This window comes from Dipodomys ordii, unplaced genomic scaffold, assembly GCF_000151885.1.
Source record: "Dipodomys ordii isolate 6190 unplaced genomic scaffold, Dord_2.0 Scaffold42, whole genome shotgun sequence".
Lineage (NCBI taxonomy): Eukaryota > Metazoa > Chordata > Mammalia > Rodentia > Heteromyidae > Dipodomys > Dipodomys ordii.
The window spans coordinates 3023173-3039006 of record NW_012267258.1 but is presented as its reverse complement, the minus strand read 5'-3'; the positions used below and the strand labels follow the sequence as shown (position 1 = coordinate 3039006).

Sequence of the window (15834 nt, the reverse complement as noted above, 5' to 3'; positions counted from 1 at the left end):
ACAGCACCCAAGTACTGAGTTCAAGACCCAGGACTGGCACAGATAGAGATAGATTAGACAGATAAATAACCATTTCTCCAAATAAAATCTTCCTAAAATTCTGTACTTTATAGATAGCTTCACTACACTGCTCAGAAAATTTAACTGATTCTCCACATTCTAATGGATTAACCCATCTCACTGGTCCAGAATTGTGAGGCAGTTAAGAAAACTACCAGAAAGCAGATCTAGTCTGCTACTTACTGTTTCTTCTCTGTAATCAAAGAGAACAGTTTACCTATTTAATGAGTCTGTTGAGATGATAAAAATAGACAATGAGGATAAAGCACTGCTTGTCAAATAGTAATTACTATAACTATGTTATAATTGGTCTTCCACAATATGGCTCTACTTTTTTTTAGGCAGTCCTGGGGTTTGAACTCAGGGTTTCATGCTAGTTAAGCTGGTATTTTACCACTCAAGCCATACCCACAGGCTTCTAGTTCTTTCCAAAATCAACTGCCTCACTTTTTTTTTTGGTCAGTCATGGGACCTGAACTCTGGGCCTAGGCGCTGTCCCTCAGCTCTTCAGCTTAAGGCTAGCGCTCTACCACTTGAACCATAGCACCACTCCCGACTTTTTCTGCTTATGTGCTGCTGAGCAATCAGCAAGCCCAGCCTCACTTCTCTACACTACTTCACTCATCTCCAAACATTCCACAGATTTTCCCAAGTGAGGCAAAAACAATCTCCACCTTCTCACTTACCTGGATTGGTTTTCCTTTACCTCTTTTTTTCCAAGTCCTAAACTCCCAGCCTGACCATAGCGACAAAGCCTTTGCTGATCAGGTTTTATTCATTCATTCCATTAGTTTATTCAGACATCTGAATGCCTGCTACATGTCAGAAATGTCACTCTGCCACCCTCATCCCCCTCTTTTTTTGGTCACTATGGGGCTTAAACTCATGGCAGGCCTGGGTACGGGCCCTGAGCTTTTTTGCTCAAGGCTAGCACTCTACCAGGTTGAGCCACAACTCCACTTGTGGTTTTCAGGTAGTTTAATTAGAGATAAAGCGTTTCATGGACTTTCCTGCCCAGGCTGATGTCCGCTAGGATTATAGTCATCAACGCCAGCCTGTCTGTCAATTCTCTTGTTAAAAGCTACCATGCTCTTAACTACACTAGCTTTGGTGTTTAGCCAAACCTCTTTTGTGTCCTCTCTCTCTTTTTTTTTTTTGGTCGGTCATGGGGCTTGAACTCTAGGCTTGGGCGCTATCCCTGCGCTCTTCAGCTCAAGGCGAGCGCTTTGCTGCTTGAGCCACAGCGCTACTTCCAGTTTTCTGGTGGTTAATTGGAGATAAGAGTCTCACGGACTTTTCTGCCCGGGCTGGCTTTGAACCGTGATCTTCAAATCTCAGCCTCCTCAGTAGCTAGGATTATAGGCGTGAGCCACCGGCGCCCGGCTCTCGCTCTCTTTACTAGGGCTTAAGGTTACTAATAACAAAGATCAATTCTTAGTAACTCAACTATGCTAAGAGTTGATATTACCTGTATCTGGAAAGAAGCTGTTTGCCAGCTGCTGCTGCATGGCTTGCTGCTGGGGCTTCATGCACATGGAAGGTGGCATGGTGCCCAGGGGCTTCTGTGGTAGCATTGGCTGTTGGCTCTGCTGAGGCACCAAGCCTGTCTGCCCCCCATGCTGTGCACTTAGCATATGCCCTTGGTTAGACACCATGGCCATGGATGGAGCCAGCCGCTGCTGGAGGGCATGAGGTGGCGCCTGTGCTGGCATCAATGGCTGGCTCAATCCTTGTTGTCGGGAACTTCCAAGACTCAGGGCAAGCTGCTGCTGAGGCCCAGCCAAGCTGGGAGAAGAGCCCTCATGTGGCAAAGGCATGGTCTGGGCAGGACCTGGTGTGGACATCAGGGAATGTTGTTGCTGCTGCTGTTGCTGTTGGGCAGGCTGTAGCTGTGCTGAAAGTTGCTGCTTCTTTTGCAACTCCTTCTTCTCATGCTCCAACAGGTCCTCAATGAGCAGGGGCAACTCACTGGCTACCAGTGAGCTCTCCATCTTGTCCAATTCATCCCCAGATGTTGTCTGCCCACCAGGCAAAGTCAGGCCCCCAGTATCCAGCTCAAACTTCTCCAGAAGAGAGGATCCTCCTGGGCCACTAAGTGGGCTGGGAGTTAGCAGGTGAGCTGGTGGGCCTCCTGTGGCCCCAAAGGGACCTTTCTCAGCTGTGTGCCCACTGCTGGAAAATGGCCCTGTGCCCATCCGGGTATCCCGGCTCCCCATCACACTCTGTCCTGGCTTCAGCCCCAGGCCAAGAGAAGTAGCAGATGCTGGCTCGACCTTGGGGGTGGTAATGGTGAATTGGCAAGGGGAAGGATGACGTCCACCCTCCTCTACCTTGGGCTTCACCTCAGGGAGCACAGATGCCAGGCGGGACTCTGTGTTATCAGTGGCAGGGGGTGGGCGATCCTCGGGGCCCAAAGGTCCTGGCTCTACGCCCCGAAGCAGAGCCTCTCTCTCAGCCTTCTCATTTGCTGACTCTACCAGCCTTAGGTGCTCATTGAAGATGTCCTTCTTGTCCCCAGTGTCTAGCTCAGGGTCGGTATATGCCAGTAGGTCAAACTCATCTCCATTGAGCAGGTCATCCAGGTGGGGATCATTAGTCTCCAGGTTTTCCAGGGTACCCAATTCATCATCACCCTTGGCTACATCCACACCCAGGCCTAGGTGAGCGAGCTCTTCATCATCCTCTAGAGCCTTGTGAGCATCAAAGTCATCATCCAGCTCAGGATCTTCACAGGGCAATTTCCCAGTCTCCAAGGTCAGAGGAGGGGGGCGGCCAAGCTCAGCACTTGATGGGGGCCGACTGACCAGCTCTAAGCCAGCTGGCATGGCAGGACCCTTGGTGTGTGGGGTTGCATGGAGGTTGTTGTTCAATTCAGGAGCCAGTGGGGCCGAGGGTTTTTGTGGGGGAAGGCCTGTTACTGCCAGGCCACGAAGCCCTTCAGAAGCCAGTCGATGAGGGTCCTCACTTACAGGGTAAAAACGAGGCCTCTGAGGGGGACCCTGACCTGGAAATGGAGACCCCCCAGGTCCTAGTCCTTTCTGTACATTGTGTCGTAACTCAATGAATTGGGCAGGACCAGCAGGACCAGGAACTGGCTCGGCAGGGCCTGGCAGGCGAGCAGGAATTCCTGCCATGGGAGAGCCTAGTGCTTGGCGGCCAAGTTCAGGTCCAGGAGTTGATGGAAAGCGAGTAGACATAGCAAGTCGCATAGAGGTTGCTGTTGTTGCTTGTTGTTGTTGTTGTTGCTGCTGCTGTTGCTGCTGCTGCTGTTGCTGCCACAATTGTTGCTGCTGCTGCTGCTGCTGTTGCTGCTGTAAGGGCAGGGACCCAGGATAGGGCGTGCGCTGATAGAAGGCCTGAGAGCCTCCTACCAGTTGCCTGGAAGAATATGCAGTAAGTCAGTGAGATGAAATCAAGATGGAGAACTACAACAGGGGCTCAGGGCAGTGAGGAAGGACCAAATGAAAACAGTGAGGGGGAAGGAATGAGGAGGAAGAGTAAATGACATCAGGAAAGGATCAGTGTAAGGGGAAAGTCCAGAGGGGACATGCAATGTTGGTAAAACTGGATCTTTTGGTTTACCCTGCAAGGAACCTCCTCGAGCCTCACCTGCTGTTCATATCCATAGTGGAAGGTGTCGCGGATGGAGGTGGCCGGGAGAGACGATCATCGCTGGGGAAGGCCCCTGATCCCATGACAGGGCCACCTAGCTTGCCTGGGGGTAACCCCACAAGGTTGCTCTTGTCCTAGAAGTCAGAAGTATAGCTGAAGGTAAGGCTACCTTCAGGATCTTGGCCCCAACATCTCTTGCCACTCTACCTACCTGGGTCCCAGTGAAGGGGGTCTGGCCTCGACTCAGCTGCTCAAAGGCAGGGCTGCTGGGCTCAGCACCCCAGTTGCTCGAGGGCCCCAGTGCACCTGCAGCTGCTGCAGCTGTTTCCTTCTCTTGTCTCAGGGTATTGCGCTGGATCTGCTGCCGAATAAGTAGCTCCCGTAATCGCTGGCGCTGTGCAGAAAACAGAAAAGAGAAGTAATCCCATTATCTTCTGACCACAGATGGGGCTGGCATAGACAGGGGGTAGGGGCAGACAGGGGGCCACTCCGCTCCAGGATGTTCACTTACCTGTCGTTGTTTCTCCAGCTCAGTCTGACTAAGGGTGGACATGCCTGGATCCTGGGTACTGGGGAGTTCAGGTACTGCCAAAGAGCTACTCATTGCAGCCCCTGGGTCTTCTCTCTTTTCAACTGGAGAGGTGATGCCTGCCCGCTGTGAGGCTCCATGGGACAGGTAGGGGAGGGATCCGTCCGGTGCAGGTGGTGGTAGAACAGATGTGGGGCGTAGTGGGGACAGCCCATAGCCCTCCCCTGAAGACCCACTGTTGGGCCCCAGAGGGCTGCCCGATTGATGGAAGTTCCCAGTGGCTCCTGTATAGTTTGTGCTTTGAGGCTTGCCCAAGGTGGGGCCAGGCCCAAAATGGCTGTTGATCCCATGGGGTGGAGGGAGACCAGGCTGAGGGACAGGGGGCTTTAGGGAAGAATCCCCTACAGCCTGGGGAAAAGTGAAACGCATAGGAGAGGGGGTACCCACAAATGCACCTGTCCCAGGAGAGCGGGCAAAACTGGGGGGCTGCCCAGTTGGAACCTTGGCATGGAGCTCACCTGCTGGTCCTGAGGGCAGGGCTGCTGGGAAGCCCCCAGCCCCCAGCGGAGTGTGGGCTAGAGGCCCAGCCTTAAAGGCAACTTCAGGGGGCTGGGGCCGAGGTGGCTTATGCAATGGGGCAAATGGGTCACGGGACTGAGGGCGTGAGGGTGGGCGAGAATAAGGGTCGGGGGATTGGAAACGAGGGGTAACAGGGGACGGGCAGAAAGCCTCAGTGGACAAAGGACGAGGGGTCAGTGGTGACTGGGAGCTGGACTGGGACTGAGGACTAGCTGGCACTCGGGAGAAAGGGTCTGAAGGCAATGAGCGAGGGGGTAGGGCACAGCAGCTCTCAGGAGGCGGGGGTTGGGGCCGAGGGGTCAATGGGGGCTGAGCATAGGGGTCAGGGTAGGGACCAGGGCGAAAGACCTCTGGGTGGTTGGGAGGAGAAGGGGCCAAAGCCTGGGCAGGGGGTGGCTCCTGAGGCCGTAGGCCTAGGCCTGGGCTCTGGGGCTCTACCTGAGATGCCCGAGGGGTCAGGGGGGCTTTGAAGACATCAGGTGCCTTTAACTCCAGGCCACCAAGGTGGGGGCCTGAGGAGGGTGAATTAACAAAGCCCAGGTTTGGGGGCCCATAGTTAGGAGAGGATGCCCCAAGCTCTTCCTTCTTCACCTCTAGGGCCTTCCGGGATTCCCCAAAAGGTGGGGGTGAGAGCAGGGGCTCGGAAGTTTTGCCTCCTGCTCCCCCTGGGCTCTCAGGCACAGCCAGGTTGTCCAGTGAAGGGCAGCGGGGTTTGAGGAAGGGGTCAGGTGTAGAGGGCTGGTGTCGAGGGGTGCCAGGTGGGGTGGTGTGGAATTCCCCCGGCTGGCCAGTCCCTGGGCGAGATGAGGCACCCAGCATCGGGGGCTGTGTGGGAGCCCCAGTTGGACTTGGATAAGGGGGATAGGTGGGTGGTGCTGCAGGAAAGCGGGGCTCCAGGGCGTAGGCAGGGGCCAGTCCAAAGGGGTCCTGCGAAGGCACTTGGGCAGGCACCTGGGGCGGGAGCTTGAGGAAGAGCTCACCAGGTGAGTCGGGGCCGGGCACCGTGCCCGCTGGCAGCTTCAAGAACCCATCCGCAGAGGTAGACAAGCTGGCGGGGGTAGTGGGGCTGCCAATGAAAATGGTGGGGGCCGCAGCGGGGGGCGGACTGCCCAGTGCCCCTGGCTGGGGAGGGATGCGGAGATGGAGGGCCGGTCGATCAGTCTTACGGGCTATGTCAACCACCTTGGTCTGCTTGTTGATCTGGCTCTCAGCCTGCTACAGGAGGAGAGCAAGCACAAAGCAATCAGACTCTTAGAGGCAGGACCCACACTCTCCCCCTATAAAGAAGCCATACAGTTGGTAACCTTGATGGCTTGGACCAGCCCAAACTCCACTCACCTTCTGCACCTTGTTGATGCGATGAGCAGCTCGGTTATCTTTGGCCTTTTGCTGAGGGACATAGGACACATGTATGGCTTAGCACTCACATCTCAATCCCACCCTCATCCTTTAGAGTGTTACTCAAACTCCTTGCTCAGTTGCTTTAACGGCACTAAGGGTGAATGTCCTAGGGACATCTCCCTCCATTTTGGCTCCCAGGATAGCTTATGTTCTTTTCTGATTTACCAGGTAGGGGGCTTTGTCAGCAGCTGGAACTTTTCTCCAGAGCTTCATGATTTGTTTGCAACGGCTAGACCAGTCTGGAAGGCAAAAGGTCTGAGTTAGAGAAGTCTCAGCAGGTGACCCCTCCACCTTTTAAGCTCCCAGAGTGTCTCTCTCGCCCTCTTCCCACAGGTACCTGGATAATCTTGCTTGAGATTAGGAAAGTTAATGTTGGCATAGAGCACAGGCGAGATGGTGGAGAGCTGGCCCAACTCCTCGTCCTTCTCCCAACGCTGTAGACTCCGCTGGTTATAGGAGAGCCCATCGCCCTCACCCTCTGTGGTAGGGGTGGTAGGTGTGGAAGGTGTGGTGCCTCCTGATCCTGTCCAGGGGCTGTCTGGCTCACCGGGTTCTGGGCTAAAGAAGCCCCCGCGCTCCCTGGGGCGCAGGGGCAGAGAGTCACAGGGGGTAGGGATGCCACAACCCACCCTAGACAAACAGCCCAGAGCCCTAGGCCACTGCCCTGCCTCAACAGTGTGGCCACTAACAAGAGAATGGGAGCGGCAGTCACTACAGTGATCTAGGAGGCAAGGTAGGAACCAGGCTGGAGGGGAGGGACAACAGGGACTACCCCTAGAAGTTGAGTGCAGATACCAACCTAGAATCCAGGAAGGGAGACTGGCAGAGGCCTGGATAGGAATCCATTGGGCTGCTGGAAGATAGATTGCCCAAAGGGAGTCCACCTATAAAAAGGACAGTATCAGAGAAAAGGAAGTAAGTAGCTACTTAGGGAACAAATTCAACCACAGCAGTCTTTAAGACACTCTCTCTGTCTTATCACCTTGGAGAAAGGGCCTCTGCAGTGGTGTACGGCTCCCTTCTAGGCCAGGAGTTCCACAACCCAGATGCTGCTCTCGTTCAGAACCCAGGACATCTTTAAAGAGCTGCTGTAGGTCCTTGGACTCCATCTTGGGTAGCTCTATGGGGAAATGATCAAGGACACTGCTGAGGAAGACTTAAGAGGTTCACAGGACACTTTAGATGTACAAATGGTCACAGCCAGAAGGGATGGTCAGGATTCCCCATGAAAGCTATACAGATCAGTCCCATAGTTAGGACCTTCTGCGTTCCAAAGGGGGACCCTTGAAGATGACTTCTCAGTCTCACCTTCTGTAGGAATCCTGTCTAAGTCAGAGCTAAGCATCCCTTCACCTGGGGTGCCTGGCTTCTCAGGGTCACTGGGTACTGGGGATGCCTTTACACCCCCATCCTCAGGTCCTGCAATTGCCAAGAAAAACCCATCAGCCAAGCCCACCATGAAGCACAGCAAGGCAAAGAACAGTGTCTAGCCTCTAGGGGAAGAACAGACTGGTAGATGCAAAGCCAAGTCAGGACATATTTCCTCATTGATTCTTTTTTTTTTTTTGGGGGGGGGTCCGGTCGTGGGGCCTGAACTCTGGGCCTGGGCGCTGTCCCTCAGCTCTTCAGCTCAAGGCTAGCGCTCTACCACTTGAGCCACAGTGCCACTTCCGGCTTTTTTCTTTTTGCTTATGTGGTGCTGAGGAATCGAACCCAGGGCCTCATGCGTGCAAGGCAAGCACTCTACCACTGAGCCACCTTCCCAGACCCTCCCCCATTGATTCTTACCTGGTGTATCAGCCATGCCTTCAGGACCACGTGACTCTTCATCTGCAGCATCTGGACCATCATCTCCTACAAGCAACAGTTTCCACTCCCATCAGTGATACACAATATCCATTGCTCACAATGGGTCCCTAACCTCACAGGTCAGGGCCCTTAGCCTACCCTTAACACATAGAGACCCAGTCCCTTTCTCCTCCAGACACCTTTGTCAGCTCCTGAGCAAGAGGCAGGCTGGATCTCTTCACACCACTTCATCTCCACATAACTAACCTTTTTGCAATGTAGGGAGATCCTTCCTGTCTGAGCCTCCATCTCCCCGGGGTTTTGAAGTTCCTAGTCCCAAATTTGGTCGGCCTACCCCAACTGCAAAAAGGGCCTTCCGGCTCAGGTCCAGCAACTCTTTCCCAAAGAAGGCTTCCTGTGGGAAGAATCAGGAGAAACAGTTTCTTTTTTTTTTTTTTTTAATTTATTTATTTTTTATTTGTGAACATACTGTACAGAGGAGTTACAATTACATGGGCAGGATAATGCGTACATTTCTTACCAAGCATTGCAGCCTCCTCCTTTGGTTTACCCTTCACATCCCTTCCCAGCCTCCCCCCTCCCCCCCCAAGAGAAACAGTTTCTTGATGCCCTATGGGCACTGATACTTTCCCCAAATCTTGTCCCTCAGCTCTTCAGCTCAAGGCTAGCGCTCTACCACTTGAGCCACAGTGCCACTTCCGGCTTTTTTCTTTTTGCTTATGTGGTGCTGAGGAATCGAACCCAGGGCCTCATGCGTGCAAGGCAAGCACTCTACCACTGAGCCAGCATCCTAGCCCGATTCCCTCCCCGCCCCCCTCCCCCCCGCCTTTGGTCATGGGGCTTGAACTCTGGGCCTGGGCACTGTCCCTGAGCTCTTCAGCTCAAGGTGAATGCTCTATCACTTGAGCCATAGCAACACTTCTTCCCCTCCTCACCCCCTGAAACCTTTGGAACTCAAAACCCACCTGCAGGTAAGCAGGGAACATATCCTCTAGTTTGCTCTTCTTGCGCCCTCTTCGTTGCTGCTTCTTCTTCTCATCCCCGTCAGCAAGGCTCTGTTCTGCAGAGCCCTCTGCAGGCAGATCGGCAGGCATCACTATGGACAGAGCAAAGTGGATCAGGCTCCCTGGGGATAGAGCATGCTGTGCCCAACTCCATTGGGAATCATTTTCAGTCTATTCTTTTCCCCAAAGCTAACTAGGTCCACCACTCTCTTGACTGCCGCAGTGAGCCCCCAGCCCAAACCTCCCTGGCAATGCCCCATGGGTTCTGTGACCCCCACCATCTCCCAGGTCCCACTGGTGCCCTCACCCGTCTCACCCTCGTCGGGCTGCCCATCCCCACTCAACACCTCCGCCTGTGCAGCAGGCCCCTTTTTCACGCGTGTGTGAGATTTCCGTTGTCGCACCATAAAGCCACCAATGCCTATGAGGAGGCAGAACTCGTGAGAAGCTGCGGGGGACCTGGTGAACTGCCCTTTACCACCCAACCTCCTCACCCCAGGAGCTTACCAGGTCGATAAGGTTTGCGCTTGCGTTTTTTGCTTTCTTCAGTCTCCTCTTTGCCAGGCTCCACATCAGGGCTGGCGGGGCCCTCCAGTTTAATTTCACATTCCATGTGCTCCACACCACCTGTATATGGTGAAAGAGGCACATCAGAGACATAGGCACTTTAACTTGTCATCCTGCCAGACGGAGACCAGTAAGACCAGTACCTTGCCACAGAGCCAACTGGATAAGACAAACAATGCTGGTGGGGAGAGCAAGAGTGGTAATGCAGCCCCCACCCAACATCCCAACTCCCACATGCTTTGCCTCTTCCTGAGATTCCCTGGCCCAACCTTCGCTCTTGAGCAGCTCATCAGTGTCCAGTTCTCCATCCTTCTTGTCTTCAGGCCCAAGAGCATCTGAGGGTTCAGAACCTTCCAGCCCTGCCTCTCCTGGAAGGCCAAGCCGCCCTCGCCGCTGGCGCCGCTTATGCAGTGGTGACATGGTCAGGTTACGCAGCACAGCCATGCCCGTTTCTGTCAGCCACACACCCTCAAAGCGAAAGTACTGGGGCTCTGACAAGGGGAAAGAATGTGATCTCTGGATGGAGGCCCACGGAAACAAGGACCCCAAATTTCAACCTATGTTCTCAGTTGATATAAAAGCAGTGACAGAAAGTCCAGCTTGACCTTAAGCCACCAAGGGGCACTGGCTAAGGCCTGAGTTTTCATCAGTGACTCAAGGGATTCACACAGGATCTGTGACTTTAGAAGCCTGGCTTTGCTCAGGATTAACTTTAGGTTCACCAAATGAATTCCCTATCAGGGGACAAGAAGGATGCTACTTGCTGAATTCTGGCACACAGTGTCCCAGATGCCAGAAGTAGTGCCTGCATCCTGATGGAGGAGATAGCCCTATTCCCCTTCACTGAGAAGAGACGTGCTCTCTAGAGATGAGTTGCTGGTAGTGAAGAAATCCTGTTGCCTGGTGAAAGGAAGAGTGTCCAGGAACCTCAAAGTCTTGGTTCTAACTTGCCACTAACTTCCTAGGTGACACTGAAACCGGGTAGGCCATTCAACCTCTTTGGGTCTTAGTTCTCCTTTAAAATGAGGAGATGAAGTTGGAATGTGTTGGAACCAGAAGAGATGGTACCTAAAGTCTTATCTAGTTTTGGCATTCAAAATTTCCCTAACTTACCTGGTTCTTTCACCTTCATAGGCACCAATTCTGGTGGGGCAACAGGTACTGTGGAAAAGACAAACCATGGCAACTTGAGGCATTGTCCCTAATCCAGAAACAACTACCTTGTCTCCTCCTCCTCCTCCTAATTCCTGGTACTCACCTATAGGCTTTACCACATAGGGCTGGCAGGAGACACAGTCAAAGCCCTCATCAGCTGCCTGTTCCACATCATCCTCTGTGAAGAGGCTCTCGCAGCCAGCATGCATCCACCTAGGAAAAGTGGACGAAGGAGGATGAGCACAGGTAATGCCAGGCTGACAGTGTGGAGTAAGGCTGACTTAAAGGGGTAAAGGGCGGCTTCTACCGTTCACAGTGGCGGCACTGAATTAGCAGGTCCTCTTCCACATATGGAGCATGACAAACAGGGCAGGTCACCAGGCTAGCGCAGGGCCCACAATGTGTATAACTATTTTGCCATTCACAGTGGAAGCCAGGGGAGGCGGCCCCACACTGCATACAAGACACACACCTGGTAGGGGCAGAAAGAAAGACTTAGCACCTAACCTACCCAAGGAATCCAAATCTGGAGGAGTCCCCAATGATAACTAAACAAGCAGCTGAGCCTCCTAAACACAGCCTCTGTCATGTATGCAAGATCCAGACACTCTATCCTTTCAAGCTCCTTGGAAGCTCCCAGGTCTCCTTACCACTTGCACTTCCAGCCGCCCTTGGGCACAGTGAGCAGTGGGGGATCCAGGCAGTATGTGTGGTAGCTAATGTCACAGTCATCACAAAGCAGCAGGCGTGAAGGGTCGGAGGCCTGGCCACACACTTCACACACGATACACTCCACACAACGCCATCCCTTTAGCAGCATCACCTTGGTGATCTGGTATGGAAGACAGAATACCTCAGGGGTGGAGGGGGGGGGCAGAACTTTTATCAGGCTGGGAGAACCCCAAAACCAGAACTCAACAGAGGGAGGCTTATAGAGAACTCTCACCAACAAAACGGTGGTTCTAAAAAGCAGGTTCCCAGACTGGGAATGTGGCTGAGTGGTACGTACAGTGCTTGCCTAGCATACATGAAACCCTGGGTTCCATTCCTCAGTATCACGTAAACAGAAAAAGCCAGAAGAAGTGCTGTGGTTCAAGTGGTAGAGTGCTAGCCTTGAGCAAAAGAAGCTCAGGGACAGTGCCCAGGCCCTGAGTTCAAGCCCCAAGACTGGCCAAAAAATAAATACATAAAAAATAAGTAAATAAATAAAAACAGGTTTCCAGAGGTGTCTGCTGATCACAGAACAGCCTCACTAGCTACTGCCTCATTTTGAGAGGGAAATAACAACATCACTTAACCATGTGTGCCTGACAATACTGGGGACACAGCTACCTGTATTTCCTTAAATTTTTTGAACTCTTAGAACCTGTTAATTAAATACAAGTTAGTGATTATTAGCAGTAGATTAACTCACCTAATAGTACTATTGAAACCTTCAAATGACAACTCATGCTTAGGTCAAATACATGGCTTTCCCTTTGTGGATATGCCTTATGGTTTTGATTTTGTTCCATTTCCAGTATATACTGTATGTATCTTCAATTAGTAGCTTTTTGTTTTGTTTTGTTTTGTGCCAGTACTAGCATTTGAACTCAGGGTCTAGGAGCTGTCCCTTTGCTTCTTTGCTCAAGGCTGGCATTTTACCACTTGAGCCACAGCTCTATTGGAGGATTTGATAGTTAATTGGAGGTAAGTGTCACAGAATTTCTTGCATGAGCTGGCTTCAAACCTTGACCCTTTGATCTCATCTTCTTGAGTAGTTAAGATTATAGAAATGAGCCACTAGCACCTGGATTTGTCATTATTTATGATGGACTGAGTTATATCATGATTTTGTTTACCATAAAAATTATAAAGTATTCGCTGAGTTCCAAAGCATTTCTCTATGAAAGACTTCCAGAAGCCACATTTACTTTAAGAAGTAATAGGGAGAAGGCTAAGACCTAAAAGATCATAGTTCAAAGGTATCCCAGGTAGAAAATCCTACAAGATTCCATCTCCAATTAACCAGCAAAATGCTGGACTGGAGGTATTGCTCAAGTAACAGAGTACCAGGTGTGAGTAAGAAAGCCAAGTAAGGTATCAAGATCCTGAATTCAAGCTCCAGTACTGGGGGTAAAACAGTGGGGCCATGAAAGATAATTCGATCAAATAAGTTACATACACGTATGGAAGTATAATGATGAAATTCATTTGTACAATTAATATACACTATAAGAAAAAGTAGTGTGGCCAGAACAGGGCACTAGGGTAATGATACTGTTTCCCAGTGTCATTGGGCCCTGAACTCACCTTGCTGTTGACACAGTAAGGATGATAGCACTGAGAGCACTGTGAACAGGCCAGGAGGTGGCCCTCTGCCCCCCGGCCAAAGCTGCCACATACCACACACATATCCTGGGAAAACACAGAAATATGGACATCTAATCAAGTCTCATCCTACCCTGTCATCACAGCCAAGTCCTACAACACTACTCTGAGATCAGAGGTCAGAAGCACATCCCACAGCATTAAGACACTTAAGAGAACTCTATACTTCCTATACAACCAGAGAACTGTGCCTCCCTATGCAGCTTGCTTCTTTGATCAGGTAATTTGAATTTATCAACTCTGACATGGATACATGGAAGAAAAAAATTACATGAAGACAGACAAGACTGCTCAAATGATAGTTATGAAAGTACAAATTTCTACCAGTTCCGAGATTATTCTAGGCTCCCTGGGTGACACAAGTTTTGATACTACTGCTATGTGGGATTAATTCATTGATTCATTTTCTGCTTTCTCATTAACTAGTGGCCCCAAAAGTAATCCCTGAGTTTCCCATCTACCTTCCCATCAATACACACACACACACACACACAAACACACGATTAGTATGTCAACTCTTTCTGCCAAGAATGGGACTGCCCTAGCGAAATATGGTACCTGCATTAGAACAAATTTGTCTGTGTTGGAGAAAAGAACCACAGTATTTTGCATGGTGTCATCATCTTCTTCCTCCTCCTCTTTGCTGGGTGAACTATCGATATCAGCCACCTTATAGACAGAGAATTGTGGAAAGAAAAGTGAGGAAGGTTAAGTCTGCTCCAACTAAGCTAACTTCCTCTTTGGTATTGGGGAAGGAGGTATGAACTCCTGGCTAAGAAGGCCAGACCCTAAAACTAAGCAGCAAAAGAAACCCCCAGCTCTCTAACTGGGACCCTGCTCAATGGCAGAGACTTCAGAAAAGCCTAGGGGCCAAGTACACAGTATAGACTTAGCCAGGCAGGACCTAGGCTAACAAGTAGACAGCAAATAAATAGGGAACTGGCAGAATTTAAGGGCTGAATTTTGAAGGGGCCATGTGAAGCATGTCTAGAGGATGGGAAGCCTCTTCTTACTACCAGAGTCTCAATGGAAGAAGTGGTTGATTTTAACCGGGCCCGTCCTCTCCCACGTCCTCCATGAGCTCCTCCACGAGGCCGCCGTCTTCCTGGAAAACTACTGCTACGCCCCTGAGTAAAGGAAGAGGACAATTATAGAAGCAAATGTTGGATTCATAGTCTTGGAGGGAAGGAAAAAGACAAATGGATACTGTATGAGAAAACAAAAACAACCTAGAAGTCTCACTGAACAGAAAAAAAAAAAGTTGAAATAATCAACAAGTAGAGAGCTCCAACCCCAGACCCATATCCCTCTCCCAAGAAGAGTAGCTAACACAGCACAAAACATTAAAAAATGACTTGAGAAACCCAAGTTTGTGGTCTCATTTCTATTACTGTGCAATCATGAAGCTAGGTAAATCACTTGCTTTTATCATCAGTGGTCTCCTCAGTAAACAAGTTGAACTAAAGGATCTCAGTCAGTTTAGGCTTCAGTAAACCAAGTGTGAGGGTATCAGTCTGTGGCACAGAACTGTACCTGACAGTGCAGGACCTTGACCTCAGGTAACAGCTAGACAGTCCCTCACCTGTTTGATTCGGGAACGGGCAGGGGAACTGCGCCGCCGCCCCTTGTCCCCCTCAGCTTTGCTTCCACCAATAGCCGTCCCAGCATCACACAATAGTGAGTCATCAGTCTCTGGCAGCGAGTCGGTACATAGCCGCAGGGAGCCCTCATCTCGGGCTGGACTGACATCTGTAGATATCCCCAGCTCCATGGACAGGGAGCCACCACCCTCAGGGTCAGGAGAGCCTAGCAGGGGTTCTGAGCCAGGAAAACTGGCACTGGCATCGCCCTGGCTCAGATTAGAGATCTCATTAACAATGTCAGATTTGATGAGAGTAGGTGGTGTAGGAGCCACTGGTACACGGGACTCCTCCTGCTCTTCACAGGATGAGTCCTGTCCTGTCTGCTTGCATTCTGGGCCATAGACCTCCATAGGGGTCACAGGGGCCAGCTCCTCAGGGGCCAGGAGCACAGGGGAACCTTTAAGTTCATTAGCCAAAATGCCAGGGGTCTGTCCAGCCTCTGACTGTGAACCAGGGACATCAGTCCCATCCAGAGGGGCTACATCTTCCCCTAAACTGGCAAAGTCATCCAGGGCTGGGGCAGGGCTAGGGGCAGGGCAGGACAGGTCCCCCATGGGGGAGGGGAGAGGACTGGTGGCACTGGGTTCCAAGGCTGGGCACTCAGGTTCTGGACCTTTTTCAGTCTCCATCTCATTCGGCTCAACCTCATCTGAGACCTCCACTGCCTTCCCCATGGGACTCAATGGGGAGGGAATGGACAGTGGAAGAGCGGGAGGGGAACACTGTGAAGGAGGGGAGTTGGGGGGATGCAGGGAATGCTGAAGGAGCGGCGAACATGGTGGAGGAAGGGCCTCCATCAGGATGGGAGAAGTGGGTGCCATTGGGGAGCCTGGGGATGGAGGAAAGATCATTGGGGGCACAGGCTCAGGGTCAGTGCAGTTAGCTTCTGGTGGAGGGCTGATAGGTGTCTCTAGGATGGGGGCAGGCAATGGCGACTCAGGGTCACTGTCCCCTTTGGCACCGAAGGGGTACTCTAACTCCCCCAAAGGAGACAGGGCTGGTGGGGCCGCAGCTGGGATAATGGGTGAGAGTGGAGGAGGAAGAGGATCTGGGGGAGAAAAAGAACAGCTTAGATTAGATGTGCCATAAAGATTTAAGATTGTCC

General features: G+C 51.6%; 1 protein-coding gene across 1 annotated transcript in view; it reads right to left on the bottom strand.

Annotated features, from left to right (window-relative positions):
* Positions 1–15834, bottom strand: part of Kmt2d (lysine (K)-specific methyltransferase 2D) — a 43484-nt gene that overhangs the window by 18941 nt on the left and 8709 nt on the right. Inside the window, exons 13-36 of the mRNA XM_013018787.1 lie at positions 14669–15777; positions 14103–14213; positions 13645–13755; positions 13009–13113; positions 11367–11548; positions 11024–11188; positions 10820–10929; positions 10675–10722; positions 9831–10052; positions 9502–9621; positions 9311–9415; positions 8956–9086; positions 8237–8384; positions 7970–8035; positions 7490–7600; positions 7164–7301; positions 6981–7065; positions 6519–6760; positions 6347–6420; positions 6119–6169; positions 4184–5995; positions 3884–4066; positions 3670–3806; positions 1529–3438 (exon numbers count right to left, since the gene is read on the bottom strand). Of these exons, the coding sequence (XP_012874241.1) occupies positions 1529–3438; positions 3670–3806; positions 3884–4066; positions 4184–5995; positions 6119–6169; positions 6347–6420; positions 6519–6760; positions 6981–7065; positions 7164–7301; positions 7490–7600; positions 7970–8035; positions 8237–8384; positions 8956–9086; positions 9311–9415; positions 9502–9621; positions 9831–10052; positions 10675–10722; positions 10820–10929; positions 11024–11188; positions 11367–11548; positions 13009–13113; positions 13645–13755; positions 14103–14213; positions 14669–15777 (7476 nt within the window). The remainder of the gene's footprint in view (positions 1–1528; positions 3439–3669; positions 3807–3883; positions 4067–4183; positions 5996–6118; positions 6170–6346; positions 6421–6518; positions 6761–6980; positions 7066–7163; positions 7302–7489; positions 7601–7969; positions 8036–8236; positions 8385–8955; positions 9087–9310; positions 9416–9501; positions 9622–9830; positions 10053–10674; positions 10723–10819; positions 10930–11023; positions 11189–11366; positions 11549–13008; positions 13114–13644; positions 13756–14102; positions 14214–14668; positions 15778–15834) is intronic.